Genomic DNA, 16,931 nt, shown 5'->3' on the forward strand with positions numbered 1-16,931 from the left:
ATCCAACAAATACAAATGTCCAGAATATACCAGCTGGCATCTGCAAAACCTCTGCTGCATATTTTCACATCCACAGCCTGGGATGGTAAAATTTAACTCCATTAAAGCTAACAGGGAATTAGAAAATCCACTGTGACTCATGTCTACCCATGCTGTGGCACCTGCTAAGCCACACATTTCTACAGGAACAACCCTCTCCTTTCTACATTGGGCTGGTTAAAAGCAATAACAAGGCCAGGGGAACAACTGGGGGGGGCTCCCAGATTTGCTGAGGCAGCAGCAGCCAGGGAAAGGGTTTGTGCTGCAGCAGCCAGGTATAATTGTAATATGTTATTATTTTTCGTCTGTTCTGCAGCAGCCAGGTAAGGGGTCTGTGCTGCAGCATCCCTGAGCAGCTGCATGCAGGAGGCTGATGCTGGCTCCAGCTGCCTGCTGCCCTGGCCAGCTTAGGCTGCTGCTGCCACAGAATAAATGAGCCCTGGCTTTACTTGCCATGACCTGGTCAGGACTTATTGTTTTCCTGAATGTCCTTGTGTCTTTACTCCTTTTTAACTGGATGGAATTAATTAAATGCCTGGGTAAGGTCCACTGGAACTTCCTAATGAGATCCTGTGTGTATTGGCCTTGTTATTGTCAGCAGAGGGAGTTACTAATGACAGGTTTCACCTTCCTTATTCATCTGCATATTTGTTTTTGGAGGCTTGTTACAAGTCTTTGAGAGAATCTTTCCCTAACTGAACTAGATCCTAAATTATCTTCTTAAATTAAAATGTCTATATGCAAAAGCAATTGACATCAATACCACAAAAGTTATTTTCAACAAATTCTTTTATCCTTTGCTGCTGATTTCCTTCTGCTTCTTTTTTTTTAATTGCAGGGACAGCTTAAGTGGCGGTAGAAAGCTTATTTTAGATCAACAGAATAATGAAATATATTATCCCTTTCACCTAATAATTCTTGCTTGGCTCTCTATAAACATGTTTAAAAATACACAGTTTCTTCTGACTCATAAAATAAACTGAATGCTGATGAGGTGCCCCACCATCAACACTAAAATAGGCACAGTGAACATGCTGCACCTGAACTTTGAAATGTCTCCAGCAATGGATGGGATTCTCTTATAACTGCCACAGTCAAGACTAGAATGTCTCAAAACCTCACTGGAAAACGTTTTGATTAGTTGTATCTAGATCTCTTTGGGGAATATTCTGTTTGCTTTTGCACTGCTATCAAAAACCTTGTAATTTGAATTCAGATGGATGGTGAGTGGATATCTCAGCTGCACTGAATACCTGCACTGTTAATATCTTTTGTTCACGTAAATGTTGAAGGGGTCAATTTGAAGAATACTATACATTTGCAGCTAGTTCAACAGCCCATTACTTTGACAGGATTATTATTATTCCATATACAGATGGTTTTCTTCAAAGAATATGTAGTACAATTTCAAGAGAAAAAAAAATCAAAACATAGAGAAAAAAATCAAAACAACAGTAACTTCAGAGAAATTCCATTAGGAAAATGTATTGATTTTCTCCAGCTGCAAACTTTAACAAAAGAGGTTCACGCTTGGCTATAGTACCCTTTTATGATCTTTTAGTTTTATTTCTGGTTGTTTATCTCATAATCTGAGATAAAACTTCAGTAGTATGATAGATAATATTCTTCAACTTCCTGAAAGTGGACAAGCAATGCATATATTAAGAAATGACACTGATGCATACCATGAGCCATGATTTTTCTAAAAATGTTTTTTTACCTTTTCTTACCCTTTTTGTTCCACTGTCATAATTCTGGAAGAAGAGAAATTTTTATATTGTTCATCACTTTTCCATTGCTTATACAGTCTTCACTCTCAGTTAAACTTTGAATGGATGGAGTGATTTCAGCCAGAGACAGTTTGCTAAGTTTTTAACTTGAGATGGTAATTACCTTCCCAGATCATTTTAACACTTTTTATTTTCAGCTAATCACTACCTAGAGATCTGATTTTACTGACATTACTTTAAATCAAGGGATACTCAATCTGGATGGAAATATCAAGGTATTGCAGTTTGAACCAGCAGGAGAAGCTTCAGTATGACTTCCCATGACTATGTGTTGTTTAATTAGATTATATTCCTTCAGACACTGCTAAATAGAAACTCCAATTAAAATATGGGCTTATGGGTCCTTATAACAGCATAACAGGTGAAGTTAAGTTGATCTGCAAAAAATCCCAGGTACAATGATGGAATAATTTTGCCTCCTTTACAAATTTGAACCTTTCTGGGAAAAAGAGCTGTATAAAACATCTCAATAAATATACTGTTACTTGATGAGTGGTCTGTTGTTATTTGTAGGTGTTTGGACTAATTAATGAAAGAAATCTCTTGATGCCTATCAAAGGCAATGAGCCCATTGTCAATGAACCTATTGTTTTTTATATTTCAGGCAGTCATATCCTAGGTTGTATCTCTAGGTACCAAATCTATTGAAGCCTTTTATCTTCAGGCTTTTGAATTATTTTTATATTATCCAGAATAATCCAGATAAATAATTTTTAGTAATTTGTTTTCAAGGAAAAACTGTAATTTATCATTTAAAGTTAAGTCAGCCAACATATGAATTGGAAATAAAACAGAAACTTTAATGCAGTTCACCAAGACATTATTAGAGATATTGTAGGAAGGGAAGTTAACAGACACATGGCAAATAAATTGCACCATGATTTATACTTGAATGACCAGAAGAGATGCACAGATACAAGTAAGTACAGACACATATTTGGTCACTGTGTCCGAAGAAAGTTGATTATTAATTTCTACGTAAGAATTAATTTATATTCTGAACCATAGTATGATTTTAAAAAGGTTTTTACAAGCAGTTAATCCCTTTTAATGAACAGCAAAGCAACAGCCAATTTTTTACAAATGTCTAGGTTTTCACTTGCAAATTAATAATCAGACATTATTTTTAAATAATTTTTTGGTCATCTCACATTTAGTGAAGAAACAATATTTCTAAATAAAATTGATTATACTCTGTACCCATTTATATAAAAAAATATTTAATGCAGTCATATTTTTGCATTTTATTCTCACTTTGTACATGTTGGTAATTTTTTTTTGTGTGTCATCCCATAAGAACAATAGAGCTGTATACCAATAAATACCAATAAGGATGTCAGCAAAATATGAAAATAGCCTCACATGGAAAAAATCAAAGGGAAATATGTGAATATGTGAAGAGGGGAAAATAAAAAGAGGATTTGAAAATATTTTCTTTGGCTTTTCAGATGGCTTTTCTTGGAAGAGAAATGTTAAAAGCGTTAGGAGACTGGAGTAATAAAAACCAGCACAGAACCAGGAGGTGTGTGGGAGCTCTCCAGTCTGCCAGCTAAACAACAGAATGTCACAGTGCTGAGCACAAACACCCTTACAGGTATAATACATTCAAAAGAAAAGGGGTTTTTTGTTACCTTAATCAGAACCTGAAGGTGTCCCATGGCTTTTGATGTCTTGAAGTACCAGAAGCTGATCATACAACTCCCACTTGATTCTTTCCATATGGAACTCTTCACATGGGCTTTTTCATTTATTAGGCTTATTGCAGTGGCCTCAAGATATAGGAAATGTCCTGAAATTAAATGATGTATTACTGAAAAAATGTTTTAGGTTTTCAAATTAGATTCCAAAACTCAGCAAAGTAAATGCAGAGACATACGAAGAGAACACTTCCCTCATAAGTCTCATACTAGTCAACCTCAGCTCAGGAGAAAAAATGACCAGTCCTTGTGCACTGATTATATCAGGAATAAACTGGTGGTACCAGCTTAAGATTTGGGTGGACTTGTGTAGGAGACTGGGAACTCTTCCATACTCTTCCTGGTACTTCTGGGTACATGTCCCTGCTGAACTGCAGTAGCTTCAATTCTGACAATACATCACACAATAGCCACATCATGATAAATTTCAGGATAAAGTCTCCTGAAAGGTAATCTTCACAATAGGAAGTCACACTATATAAAAACTTTTGGAACAGGAAAAAAAAAATTATGCATATATAAATCACTAGGTATCCCTAATGGTTCATATTTCCTTTGGTCATTTTTACTCTGTTCAAATATTAATGAACATATAAATTATTTAGTCAGATGAAATTGCAAAATTAGATGCCTAGAGTTAGTATTTTTCAACACTGATATGGTCCTTGAGTCTTCCATCTTTATTTTTAATCAGAAGCATAAAAAATTCTCCCAAATTTTCAAATTCATTTTTTTCCTTTGTACAAATAAGAAATGTGTATCTGACATAAACATAAATGTATTATAAATAACACAAAAATTGTAATTGCACCTCTACTAATGTTTGTATATGAATTAGGCAAAAAAAAATTAGTTCACTAGATAATGCAGAAACAAATGGGTTCATTCTAATTTTGACACTTCCCTGGCTCAGATACAACCATAGATGTTTGCCATGGTGTTATGGGATCTGAAATCTGAGGTCAAGCATATATTAAACAAGTGTAGTGGTGTATTTGTGATAATACTTTAAAAATATATATTACTGACAATGCAAATGACTCCAACATATTTTGAAGTTTATTGAGTTTTGTCCTTCAGCAGTTTGTGTAAACATTCAGTGACAGCTATCATGTCTTTGTGCAACTCTGCTGTGAATATTTCAATTTAAGGTCAGTTCTGAGCTCAGCTTTGGTAACATCTTTGTCTGAGCTATAGGACCTTCAAAGGCAAAGTATGAAGGCACAGAGTTTGTAGCAGAGCAAGAGCAGATAACTGAGTGCTTTGGCCAAAACAAACCAGGACATGCACTAACAAAGGAGATTTGTTTCTTTAAATTTACTTATTTAACATTATCTAAATGTAAAGTATGAATAGTCACTATGGGAAAGTGTAGAGGTTCCTGAAAATGACCTCAGGCTCTGGAGGAGTGGGACCCAGTGGATCTCAGAGCTGAGCTAACTCACCTTTGCAAATTGCAGCCAGACCAAATGCCTCTCTCCAGACAGATATCAAATTATCTTGCCTGACTCATATAAAAACAACTAAGATTCAATTTTCCTACATTAAAATTATTGTACAATGGTAATTCATATTTTTATATTGTAATACATCTTGTTCATTAAAAATGACACCCTGATTAGAGATTTTAGAACTCCCCTGCTGCCTGTGGAGATATGAGACATTTCGTGAAGACAATTATCCCTTACTTGTGAACTAACAACATACCAGTTCCATTTCCAAGCGTGTGGTCCCCAGGAGGTCTGAGACTTTGAGGCGAGCTGACCCCGAGCACCCAGTGAAAATTGTCAGCCAGGGAATTTTGCCAGCCACATCTGCCATTCTCAAAGGTGCAGGAAGTTCCACATTCACTCTCGTCTGTATTATCCCCACAGTTGTCTTCAAAATCACAGCTTTGTTCTGCTCTGTAACACTTGCCATTCTGGCACTGCCTATGGCCATGTGAGCAGGAGCCTGAAAAGAGAAGAATGAGGGTGTCCTGGTGAATCACAGTGCCGTGCATCCCAGCAAGGTTACTGGAAGGTTACATTTCAGAGAGCTTAATATTTAGGAGGAGGAGGGTGGTCCAGAGCAGTTTTATTAAAAGCCTTTGGTTTCCCTGAAGTACCAATCCATTATCAGTTTATTTCTTTTGTATTTTGTCAAGTGATTGCCTAAATAAATGACTGTTTCCCTTGTAAAGCCTCAGAGGGCAAGCTCCAGCCAGGCATTCCATCACTAACAAAGCTTTCTAGTCTGACTTAATTGCTGGCATTCTCCTTTCATGTGGTGTTGGATTGAATCATTTTATCTTAGCTGCAAAGTTGAGCCTACTTAGGAGCCCTAATTTGGAAGAAAAAACTTTTCTGTTTTAACTACAGAGGTTTGCCTTTTAATGGATTTTTTTATGAGTTCAGTAGGTTGACGGTGTCCTTTTTGTGCAGTCTTCCTGCAGTTATTGAGGGATAATTCTACTATTGTACAGCCTAAAGATTGTAGGACTCAGACACAGGATCTATTTCCAAGTTTCATGTTTTCATTTCAGATCAGTTTCTGCAGGACTCTGAATAAAACTTAGCAACTTCAGTACATTCTCTAATCAAGAGGTGAAACACAACATTCTGAAACTGACCCCTTCCCATTTACTCTTTACATTCTCCTGTGCCAGAAATAAATGAAGAATAATTGTACTTAAAAATAGGAGTATGAATATATGAGCTCAACAGACAAAATTAGAATATGTACATGTCCAAAAGTTGCAGAAGTAGGGAGAATCTGAGTTAATTGATAATGAAAATCACAGGGTGCTAAAATTGTATTAATTGTAATAATTTAATTTTTAAATAATTAATTGTAAAACAGTATTAATTTAAAGGAGCTAAATGACATTCACATAAGGCTGGATTTTATCAAGAGGTCTGAAAAACAGATTTATTAGTAGAAAGAGGATAAGAAATGGGGTATTCAGTTGTCATGTTGGCAACCTCCATCCCATGGCATTTGTTTCAGCCAGACTCTAAATTACAAATACTCCAAACTGAAAGAACATTGTTACAATACTTGTTTTTGTTAAAGTGAAAACAAATCACTTTATTTCTAGATATCAGCTAAAGAAAACAAGCATTACCATCTCCTCTTCAAGTTAAATTCCTCCTAATGCAATTCTTATTAAAATAAATTTAAAATACAAATACATATTGGAATATGATAGAAATATGTAGCAAGATTTCCAGGGAAATTATGAAATTTTAATTACTGATTTCTTAGCAACATAAAAATATGTATCAGGTTTGCAATAATATCGAGCAAAGATCTCCAAATCTGGAGACAAGAAAAATGGGTGATCTCTGACCAGGAGAAAAAGACTTGTTTGAAATTCAAAGCTAAAAGTTTATAAAAGCATCAGTGAGAATTTTATTAGTACACGATCTCTGAAAATGGTCCTGTTCAAAAGAATGGTGCAATAGCATCAATGAATCAGTCAGTGACCATCAAAAACTCCTATCAATCTTCTTCAGAATTTCAGTCATCTCTGTTGTATCCCAATGAGTGACAGAGATTAATTATAAAATTGCTGCCTAATTTAAGTGACATATGTTTTTAGGAGCTAGTTATTATAATCCTACCTTTCTTTTAAGTGATTGCAGTAAGAATTTATCAAAACATTTATTTTGTCAACAAACAAGGAATTTAAATTTCAGGATGCATTTCATGCCTTAAAATATTTTCCCTTGCAGGTCAGTGATCAATAATTTCAATAACTATTGAATTTTGAGGTCCCTTTGTAGCATTGTTTTCAATTTCAGGTTAAAAAAAAAGCAGAGTTGAAAAGTGGAAGTCTTTGTTTCCTGAGGAAAAACAAAAAAATCCGTCTTGAATCCTGGCATGAATGAATCTTTCCAAGCATGTGTAATGAATGATATTACACTGCCTGAGTCTGTAACGTGACTTGCTTCTGGATGTCCTTCCATAGTATAGCTTCTCTTTAAATGTCATTTCTAAGGCTTTAAAACTGTAGGGGAAAAAAAAAACTTCACCAAACAAACAACCAACCTTCCCTCCTCCCAGAAAAAAAAAAAAACCAAAAAACCACCAAAATACAGGAAAAAGAATTTTTTAGAGCTGTCTTTCTTTTTTCCCTACTTTTTCTTAATCTTAGTGGTTCAAACACTCTGTTCTATAGATTTCTGTGGGTATGAGAGAGGTATTTAATTGAGAGGAATTTCTCCTTATCAAGGTTCAGTAAATCTTTCCTCCAATCAGTGTTTCTTGAAGATTATTTGTGGGTAGACTTTTTGTCCTATGTGGTAGCTACATAGACACAACTAGGCTCCAGTAGAGCCTTAGGGGCTGTTAGAGCCCCTTTCAGATAAATATCTTTTATCTTATCATTATATGTATCCTTCAGATAAATAATCTTTGAGTTGAGGAGGATGTATACGATAGAGGAAAACAGCTGCACCAATTAATAGTCCCCTTGTTCATATACCCTGAGCAAAATCAACAGGTAAAACATTTATATTTTTAAACATGCTTTAGGAGAAGGATTAATCTCCTTATTTTATAAGGATGTTTTTCTTGAATGTATTTTGAAAAAAAATACATTTACCTGCAAACATCAAGAGAGAAAACAAATTTTTCTTGAGGACAACCTGTCTTATTATTGAAAACTGAGGCAAAGAGGGTCTCAAATACTCAGCCTTTTTCCTCATTTTTTTCTCATATTCCGCCCTGCACCCAATAAGGCATGGACATTTTCCTTGCCACTCCTTTTGCTATTAATATAAAAATATTTTTATTATCCTTTCCAGAAGTGGCCAGATTATGTTCTAATTAGGATTATTATAAATTTGTTAAATTTAATAAGTTGTTAACCTTCTTAAACTTATTACATTTAATAGCATCAGCATCGATGTTTTCCAAACCAAAGTTAAATCAAATGAATGAGATAGTTTACAATTATTGGAATTACCCATCAATGGGTGCAAAAATCTAGAGCTGCTTCAAAATATTTTCAGAAGATTTTATTTACATTCACATGGCTAGAAGCATACCTTCTTCTAAATCAAAGCTAGAGCTCCTGTAGAACCATAGTCTTGTATAGAGGCCAGAGTAATTAATCAGCAGACTAAGAGTGTGACATCCCAGGGATAGGAGCTCTCTGGATAATTTAGATCTCTGACTTTTTCCCTGTAAAAATTACTCCATTATCCTTCTTGCTCCGAGTTGACATTACTGTATGACTGAAATCTATGTGTCCTTAAAAAAATAATTTGTTAACAAGAACATCTTTCCTCTAGTATCTCACTACTATAGCCCAAGGACACAGAGAAAAGTGCTTTCATCACTGTTGATGATGCATGGTAATAGTGACTTGTCAATGTAGGAATGTGAAAAATGCATCTCATTTCAAAAGCAAAACTTTAGAAATTAAAATAATTCTGAAAGACTTTCAGATGTTGGGGGTGTCAGGAAAAAAAAAGATTTAAAAAGTATTAGAGTATATCAGCCTTTTTTGTTTTGAAGGAAAAAGGCTTTATTTTCTTGAATTGAGTGCAAACATTTGGTTTTGTAAACCTTGCAAGTACTTTGACATATTGATTTGCATTCTGAACAACTGAAAATTAGAAAAACAACAGCTTGAGTTCATTTGCACAAGGGACTTTTGGAAGAAACTGTTAACTGTCAAAGTTACTGCCACAACAAAGAGCAGATGAAAGCTCCAACAACCAAAACTTTCTCAATCAATTTCTTATCTTGACCATTCCCACACACAAACACAAGAGAATTCTTTTGCAGTAATCAGATCTGGTAATATTCAACCTCAGAACCAAAAAGAACCAAAAACATAAACAGCAAGGTAGGATATTGCTGTTCAATACAATAGTCCATGACAGAGCACTGAAGAGACTTCTTTGTTTTGTTTGTTTGTACTTTGTTATTAGAAAAGTATTGATTTTTATCAGTCATTCAATACTCTTTAAGACACATTCAATCTGTGACACATTCAATAGGTCATAACCTGATGCTTTGCTTTATTTAAGATTACCAGAAATTCTGACCTGAAGGCAAGAGGGGCTACTCAGTGCCTCTTCATACTGAGTTTACTGCAATACTATAAGCAGGGCAATGCTAAAAACAATTAAAAAGATCAAAAGATTCAGTTTCAATTGCTTAGATGCATGTGAACGTGCATTCATAAGAAATGAAAAGAACAGGTTTTGATTAGAGAAGGAGGCACAAGGTCTTTTTAACTCCCCCGCTCTTATAGTGCTGATGTACCAATATCTTCAGTAACAGAAATAGTGCATACTTTCCATGTTGCTATAAAACATGCTAGTAGGGCAATTTAAAAGGAAATTTTTTGTTACTCTCTTCAAGTATTAAATCCCCATACTGGATAAGAAGACCTAGGCCTGGATTCATGGAAGGTACATTAGCGTCGACTAACCTAATGGTTTGCTCCTTGCCAGCAAGCAAAGTGAAACAAGAGATACAGTACATGTCAATATTGTTATTCCAGGGCTAATCAGGTGGTCTATGTCTCCAGCATGAAGAAAAGGACGAGCCAGGAAAACTGTTGTAACAGGACACACAGTTAACAAAAACTCTGATACATCAGTTCTTTTATACAGTCTTCCCTTTCCAAAGCCATGTTGAAATTTATAACCTATCTTCTTGAGGGTGGACTTATAAATACTAAGAGAAAAGGAATTTACATCTAGTTTTTAAGAAAAGCTTTTCCAAAAACAATAACATTCATCATATAATGTTCATCATATTCATAGCATCTACTACAGTGAGAAAGACTAAATACTAACTAATGTGAAAAGCTTAACTCACACTCCTGAGTTTAATCTTAGCAAAAATCCAAAATAAAATTATATTGGACAAAACTTTGGGTTGCCATGTTCTGGCGCAAATAAATGAAATCTATATCTATTTACTACCTGAATTCCTTGGTAAAGACACAGAAAAATAAATATTCCTTAGATATCAGATCCACATTCTTAAAAATATGCCAAAAAATTGCTGCATGCCCTTTAGAAGTATAACTTGAAGCTCATGTGAAATATTATACAACTATACACTGACATTTTGCCTGAAGCAGATCAATGTAACACTGCTTTTATGAGAGCCTGGACTGGTGCTTAACTGGTGACATCTCTACCTTAGAGCCCGAAATGGTTTAGTTGTGACCTCTGGTTTAATGGTCCAACTGCTATCTGATTGTTTGGAGGGTTGAAGAAGGTATAGCATCTGAATTTCCTGGTGCTGAGAGCAGGCTCTGGTCAGTGGTTTCCCTGGCTGCATTTCTGATGAGAGAAATGTCTGGAGATTGAATCTAAAGTATGGCTTGAAGTAAAGCAGACACCCGTAAATCAGAACAGTTTGAGCATAAGAAATGGGTTGCACAAACTCTGGATAGCTGAGGTATGTTAGAAGGGAATTTCTACAGGAGATCAATGAAAAGTTGGTTAAACAGTGAACTAAAAGCATTTTATGATGTTATAACTGAATCTGAAGTGGGGGAGATCTTCACTGGCTGCACTGGAATATGTGATTTTTTCATATTCTCCACCATACCCCAAGCTGTTGACCAAAGCCTACAGTGGGAGGTGAAGCTGCACTGCAGTGATAAATCACCTTTGTACAACTTGCCAGGGCAGCTCAGTAAATGTGACAGGTGGAAAGCACTTCCCTCAAATCCTACTCAAAGCCTGACCAACCAGCTCTGATTTAGATTCACAGCACTGACTCTGAGACCAGAGGACACTGTCCTGGCAAGATTCAACATTGCTGAGAGAGGATAGTGGACATGGAGTCCCAGAACCTGAGAAACACTTGTTCCAGAACTGAAAGTATGAACAAAACTATGTTGAGAACCCTTTCTCTGGCAAAAAAAGGCATGTAAAACACATAGAATAAGCAGTAAAAAGTCTTTCTATTATACATCCACACGACCTCAGATGTTCTCCAGAAAATGGTATTTTCATCAACATGTTAGACACTATGAGGTGGTTCAGTCACATCCTGAATTTGACATATAACTCTTCAATATTCAAAGGGAAAGATAACAAAAAATACATCTATTATCAGCTGGGGATCTCTACTATTTATGAATGTCAATCTCTTCCCTTAAAGCAGTAGGATTATTCAACAATACAAATGTAAACTACAAATGAAATTGTTCTGGAGAATTTTCACTTGTGAACAGATGAAAAGCGAGAAAGAGCTGAAAGAAACATGACCTGCTCAGAATTTCTATAGAAAATTACAACATTTAAGCAGAGCTATATTAAAACTTTTCAGACATATGTGAATAAGGGTCAGGTGTCGGAGAAACGAAAACTGCCCAAAACTGATTAAATTGAATGTCATGACCCCTGTGAATCCTCATCTGTCATTACTCAGGAATAAATTTCAGGATTACTGTATTTACCACCTTCATCTGAAGAGTATGTGATGATTAAAAGATTTCATTGATGCCTTGAACAGCCTTCTGCACACGTTTAAGCCTGCACTGAAGAGGTCAACAGGAAAATGAAAAATGCCTTATGCTTGATGGAGGAGAAAGATATCAACAAACTCCTTAATCACACAGTATCTTGTAGAAATGTAGCTTCAATTATGTTAAGCTTTTCCCTTCCTCTGAGTTACATGTTTTTTCTCAGACACTGAAAGAAAAAGACTAAAATTTTACCTATAAAGGCAGCAAAAGTGCTTTGAGGTGACGTTCTGAAACAACTCTGAAAGCATTACTCTTGGCACTGTTATGCCAAAAATATTGTTACACTGTCTCCTAGTGCCCATAAGGAATTCTGTTCCTTATCTTTTTTCCAGCCAAGATGAACAATTAAGACAAAATTATTTTTTTATTCTTGTCATTTAATGTAAATCCAATACATTACAGTCATTTATTCCTGAAAGCATTATTAACTTTATTAACTGCACCGTCATTCAGCACATCTTCACATTTACCAGCACACTTTGAGATAAACAAGTAGTAGCACATGGGCTTAGCAAGTAACTGAACATGGAAAGAACAGAACGGCTCATGGTTAGAAAAACAACCTTGATGAAATTGCTTGATGCCATTCCACAGGATTTCCACAGAGCTTACCATGTAAGTTCTGCCATTCAGCTTTCCTCTGCTTGGAAAGGAAGCTAAGGGAAATACAGAGATAAGTACCAACAGTCCCGAAACCCAGAAAACGACACTACCTAAACCCCTCATATCTACCTAGCCCAAACCTTCATCTCTAAGTCCAATTGAAGCTGAGTAATCTTACACAATCTTCTTTTCAAGTTTGACAAATTCCTTGATCTACTGCTTGTCATCAGAGTGGATCTCATGAGCAAAGTGGATATTGTTGACAGGAGAACTGCCAAAGCCTCAACTTTGGACCTGAGGAGAGCTGACCTCAGACTGCTCAGGGAATTAGTTATTAAGGTTTCCTGGGAAACTGTTTTTGCAAGTGCTGGGGTCCATCAGTGCTGGTCACTTTTTAAACATCATCTCCAAATAATGGCACAGAAGCAGGCAATTCCCAAATGTCAGAACTCAAACAGGTGAAGCAGAAAGCCATCTTGGTGGGACAGGAATCTTCCCTTGGAAAAAAGGGCAAAAAGAAGGTATATGGCCAGCAGCAGTGGGAAAAGTCATGCCACCTGCCCTTGACGTGGGAAAAGAGATGCTGCTTTCCACTGTAGGGAAAAAAATTGTGTGGCAAAGGCTCAGCTGAGCAGAGCTGTGGATGGACAATAAAAAGAGTTTCTTCAAATATATTAACGGCAATTGACCCACTACAGGACAAGGATGGTCTCCTTACAAACAGGGACAGGGACAAGGCAGAGGTGTTTAACACATTCATTACCTCTTGTCTTCAACATGGATGATGGACCAAGAGGCTGATCTGATTTTAAGCAAAAAATTATTGTGGTCCTTCCACAGGCAAGAATGCTTAACAAATTTTGACAGTTAACAGTTTTTATACATCTTATTTGTGTATTAACTTTGCTTATCCTAACACTAAACAGCATCCAGGCACATCTTGGGATAGTTAGGTACCTTGCTAAAATAGCATTTTACTTGGAAGTCATATTCTGTTAAAAAATTTGAAAACAAAAAAAATCAGAGAATGAAAATGAAGCTGTGCATTGAGTTGCCTGAAATCTTTCATGATGTAAATCACAAAGTATAAACTGAACTTTCAAATAAAGTTTACAAACATCTTGTTCAAAATAATGTTTTTCTTTGTCTACAGTACATGATATTGAAAATGTAAATACTTAACTAGTAATGTAAAATGCAGTCCAAAGTGACTATTGATAAGCATGTACTTAAAAACCATTCTAGTTAGATCATGTTTCCTACAGTTAAAGAAGGAGAATAAATAACCACACTTGTCTTCAGTCTTAACCACATCTAGAAATTTTGTTCCAGGATGTCTAGAAAATTCAAATGCCCAGCAAAGGTGTACTGCATGAAGATAAAATAGGACTAGATTCTGTGAAATACAAATTTTTTTCAGATCACTTTTGCTGCTGCAATACTTAATAGTAGAAACATCCTATATTTCTAGGACTCTCTGTACTGTGACATAATTTCTCTACTTTTAGATGTGTGAGAAAAAGAAAAGTCATTACAGACAAGTAAGAGCAACTTTTTATCTAGTTCTAGAATGCAGAGCAGAATTAGAGCTTTCATGTTCTCAGCTCACCCAAGGGAAGGCCAGCTCTGAATCTGGAATATGTAACACATAGATAATGTCTCATAATGAGAGCTAATAATGACAGTAGCACTGGTGGTCCTAAGAAAGCTCACATTTTACTTAGTTCTCCCAGTAGAGAGAAAATGAAAGAGAAGGGCTCTTCAAGAGGGTTTTCCTTTATAAATATAGTACCAGAAATTCCTCTTCCAATTTTTGGAGCAATTTGGTTATAAAAGCTATTCTCAGACCCCAGCTACTCATTGCCAAAAGGAATTACCAGCTCATACTATGAATGTAGATATAGATACCTGCCCTCACCTGCTGCTCAGAAACTCTCATCAAACTGCCAGCACTGAAATTCTTTTCTCCTGACCTTATACTTATTTGGATGCCTGCTCTGGGACACCTTTCTCAGAAATAAGTCCATGGAGACCCAAGAGCTAAAGAAAGTTTTGAAGATGTTAAACAGTTTTGTGAAACAGAAAAACAAGGGCTGACAATGCCCTACCTCCAAGGACCTTAGATGACATTAATCATGTTCTGAGATGACATTAATCACATTCTATCTGCCAGTTTCTAGAGCTGTAATCAGTTATGGGCCCAGTTCAGGCTGTCCTCACATCTGACTACTGATCCAAAGAATTTGTGGGCTTTAATTTCACTGTCTGAGAATAACTAGGGAAAATTTTTATTTTTTGGACATAAAATTATAATAAAGTAGGGGAAATATCTTCAAATTATATGTACTTTGCTGTATATTCAAATGTGGTAGTTGGTTAGGGACTGAAATGTGTCCTAAATGTCCTGAGAATAGTGGAAAAAAAATTTTAACTCCCCTAAATTACAACCCATTCTAAATTTTTGCCATTATTTTCTAAATTAGACCAGTAAAATAATTTTCTTTTTTAGTTTAGCAAATGGGCACATTGCTTTCAAACCATTATACAATCTGGTAAGGTTAGAACTCAAAATAAAAGGAGATAGATCAGAGTCCAAGCTACAGACCAGCAAAAAGAATCAGAAGAAACTGTGGAATTAAAAAGGTGGTGCAGGATATTTCCAGTTAAATTGATAAAGTACAGTGATAAAGTAAAATCTGTGTAAATTTACACACATTTGGAATTTAGCTGGAGAAAGCTCAATAGAATTAAAAAATACACTACCAAAATCTGGGCTATATATTTTCTCCTTCAGAGTCAATAAAAAGGATAATTTTTATAAAAACAGGTGGACAATTTATGTAGAAATTGAATTCAAGTAACCTGTAGTCATGACTACTTCATGTTCAAATGTAGTAGCTTTATACCAAGCTCCCAAAGCAATCTACATATTCTACAGTATTTCCACCACTTTTCTGAAAAATATGGAAGGAATTGTATAATGTACCAGAAAGGAGAGAGAAAAAATTAAAGGCATAGATTTCTTGGTTTTAAAATACCATAATGATAAACCTTTTGTATTATTGTATAATGAAAATGAAAGTTGCCCCTTGTGTGGAACTTCATTCTAGATGTTATCTGAGAATATGTTCAGGCACCAATGGATAAAAGAAAGTTCACAATCTGCTGTATGTAATTAAGGCAACTACATGGACAGATTCAATCTCTGAAAAAAATGTTGAGTTCTCTTTATAGGCTTGTTTTTGTTTGGGTTTTTTTGTTGGGGGTCCTTGTTTAATTGGTTGATTGGTTTTTCTTAAGCTTTTGTTGCTGTTTTGGGGCTACTTGTTTATTTTTATTTGGTTTCAGGTTTGTTTTTATTTCTTTCTCTTCCCAGAACTGGTTTTAAAATGCTTTAGAAATACTACTTTATTCATTTCACATCCTGTTCTCTCAGTCAATTGTCAATGCTGGCTGTTTTAAATGAAGCTATAAATGCTTTGTTATTTGATTAGTTCTGCATAAAGAGATTTTTTTCCTCTTTTCAGTAGATCACATTATGCACTGAAGCATAAAATTTTATTATTCTTGTAATTATATATAAGTTACAAAAACTGCCAAAGTTATTTCTATTTATGTGTCTGTAAACTTTTATAGATCAAATTATAACTGCAAAAGAGTGATAGAAGCAATATCCTTTGGCCTTTAGAGTATACTCTAGAGTTTTGAGCTATATTTCAAATGAAAATATTTTTGGCAAATCTGATTTCCTGGTTATTCTATTACTTTGCATATATTTATTTTAATTATGTTGCTGACCAAATTCTATATATTTTAATTTTTTTTGTGAAAGAGAAATTTGTACTAAAAGGATTTAAAAATCAGTATGGCACAAAAAAACCCAAAAGAAAACTATCAACTAAAACAAAAAAATCCCAAAGAAAGAGCAAAGAAACAGCAAGACTGTAATCTTTATCCTTTACTTTTAAAAGACATGGGAAGTGCATGAGTTATGAGTTAAGAAAATTTTCCAGTGATATGAAGGTATTCAGGGTGATAAAAGCTAGGAATAACTATGAATAATAGGACAAGTTTTTTGTGAAAATGAATGTGCTTAATGGGACTGTACCCAGTGCTAGTTATGAACTAAAAAACCTTTCTGGCATCAGCTGCCATCGCAGGACATTCACTTCTTATAATCCCTGTAACATCCAGCCCCCACAGGTGCATCAGTTATTTTATACAACTGCAGTGGAGATAAACAGTCACAATTTAGCAAATTAATTGAACCTTGAGTGACTGGCGATGAAATGTGATATTATTGAGTTACAC

General features: G+C 35.2%; 1 protein-coding gene across 1 annotated transcript in view; it reads right to left on the bottom strand.

The window, feature by feature from the left end:
* Window positions 1-16,931, bottom strand: part of MALRD1 (MAM and LDL receptor class A domain containing 1) — a 234,685-nt gene that overhangs the window by 111,098 nt on the left and 106,656 nt on the right. Inside the window, exons 26-27 of the mRNA XM_036396321.1 lie at window positions 5,234-5,479; window positions 3,461-3,618 (exon numbers count right to left, since the gene is read on the bottom strand). Coding sequence (XP_036252214.1) covers window positions 3,461-3,618; window positions 5,234-5,479 — 404 coding nt within the window. The remainder of the gene's footprint in view (window positions 1-3,460; window positions 3,619-5,233; window positions 5,480-16,931) is intronic.

Source organism: Molothrus ater, chromosome 1, assembly GCF_012460135.2.
Source record: "Molothrus ater isolate BHLD 08-10-18 breed brown headed cowbird chromosome 1, BPBGC_Mater_1.1, whole genome shotgun sequence".
NCBI classification, from domain to species: Eukaryota; Metazoa; Chordata; class Aves; order Passeriformes; family Icteridae; genus Molothrus; species Molothrus ater.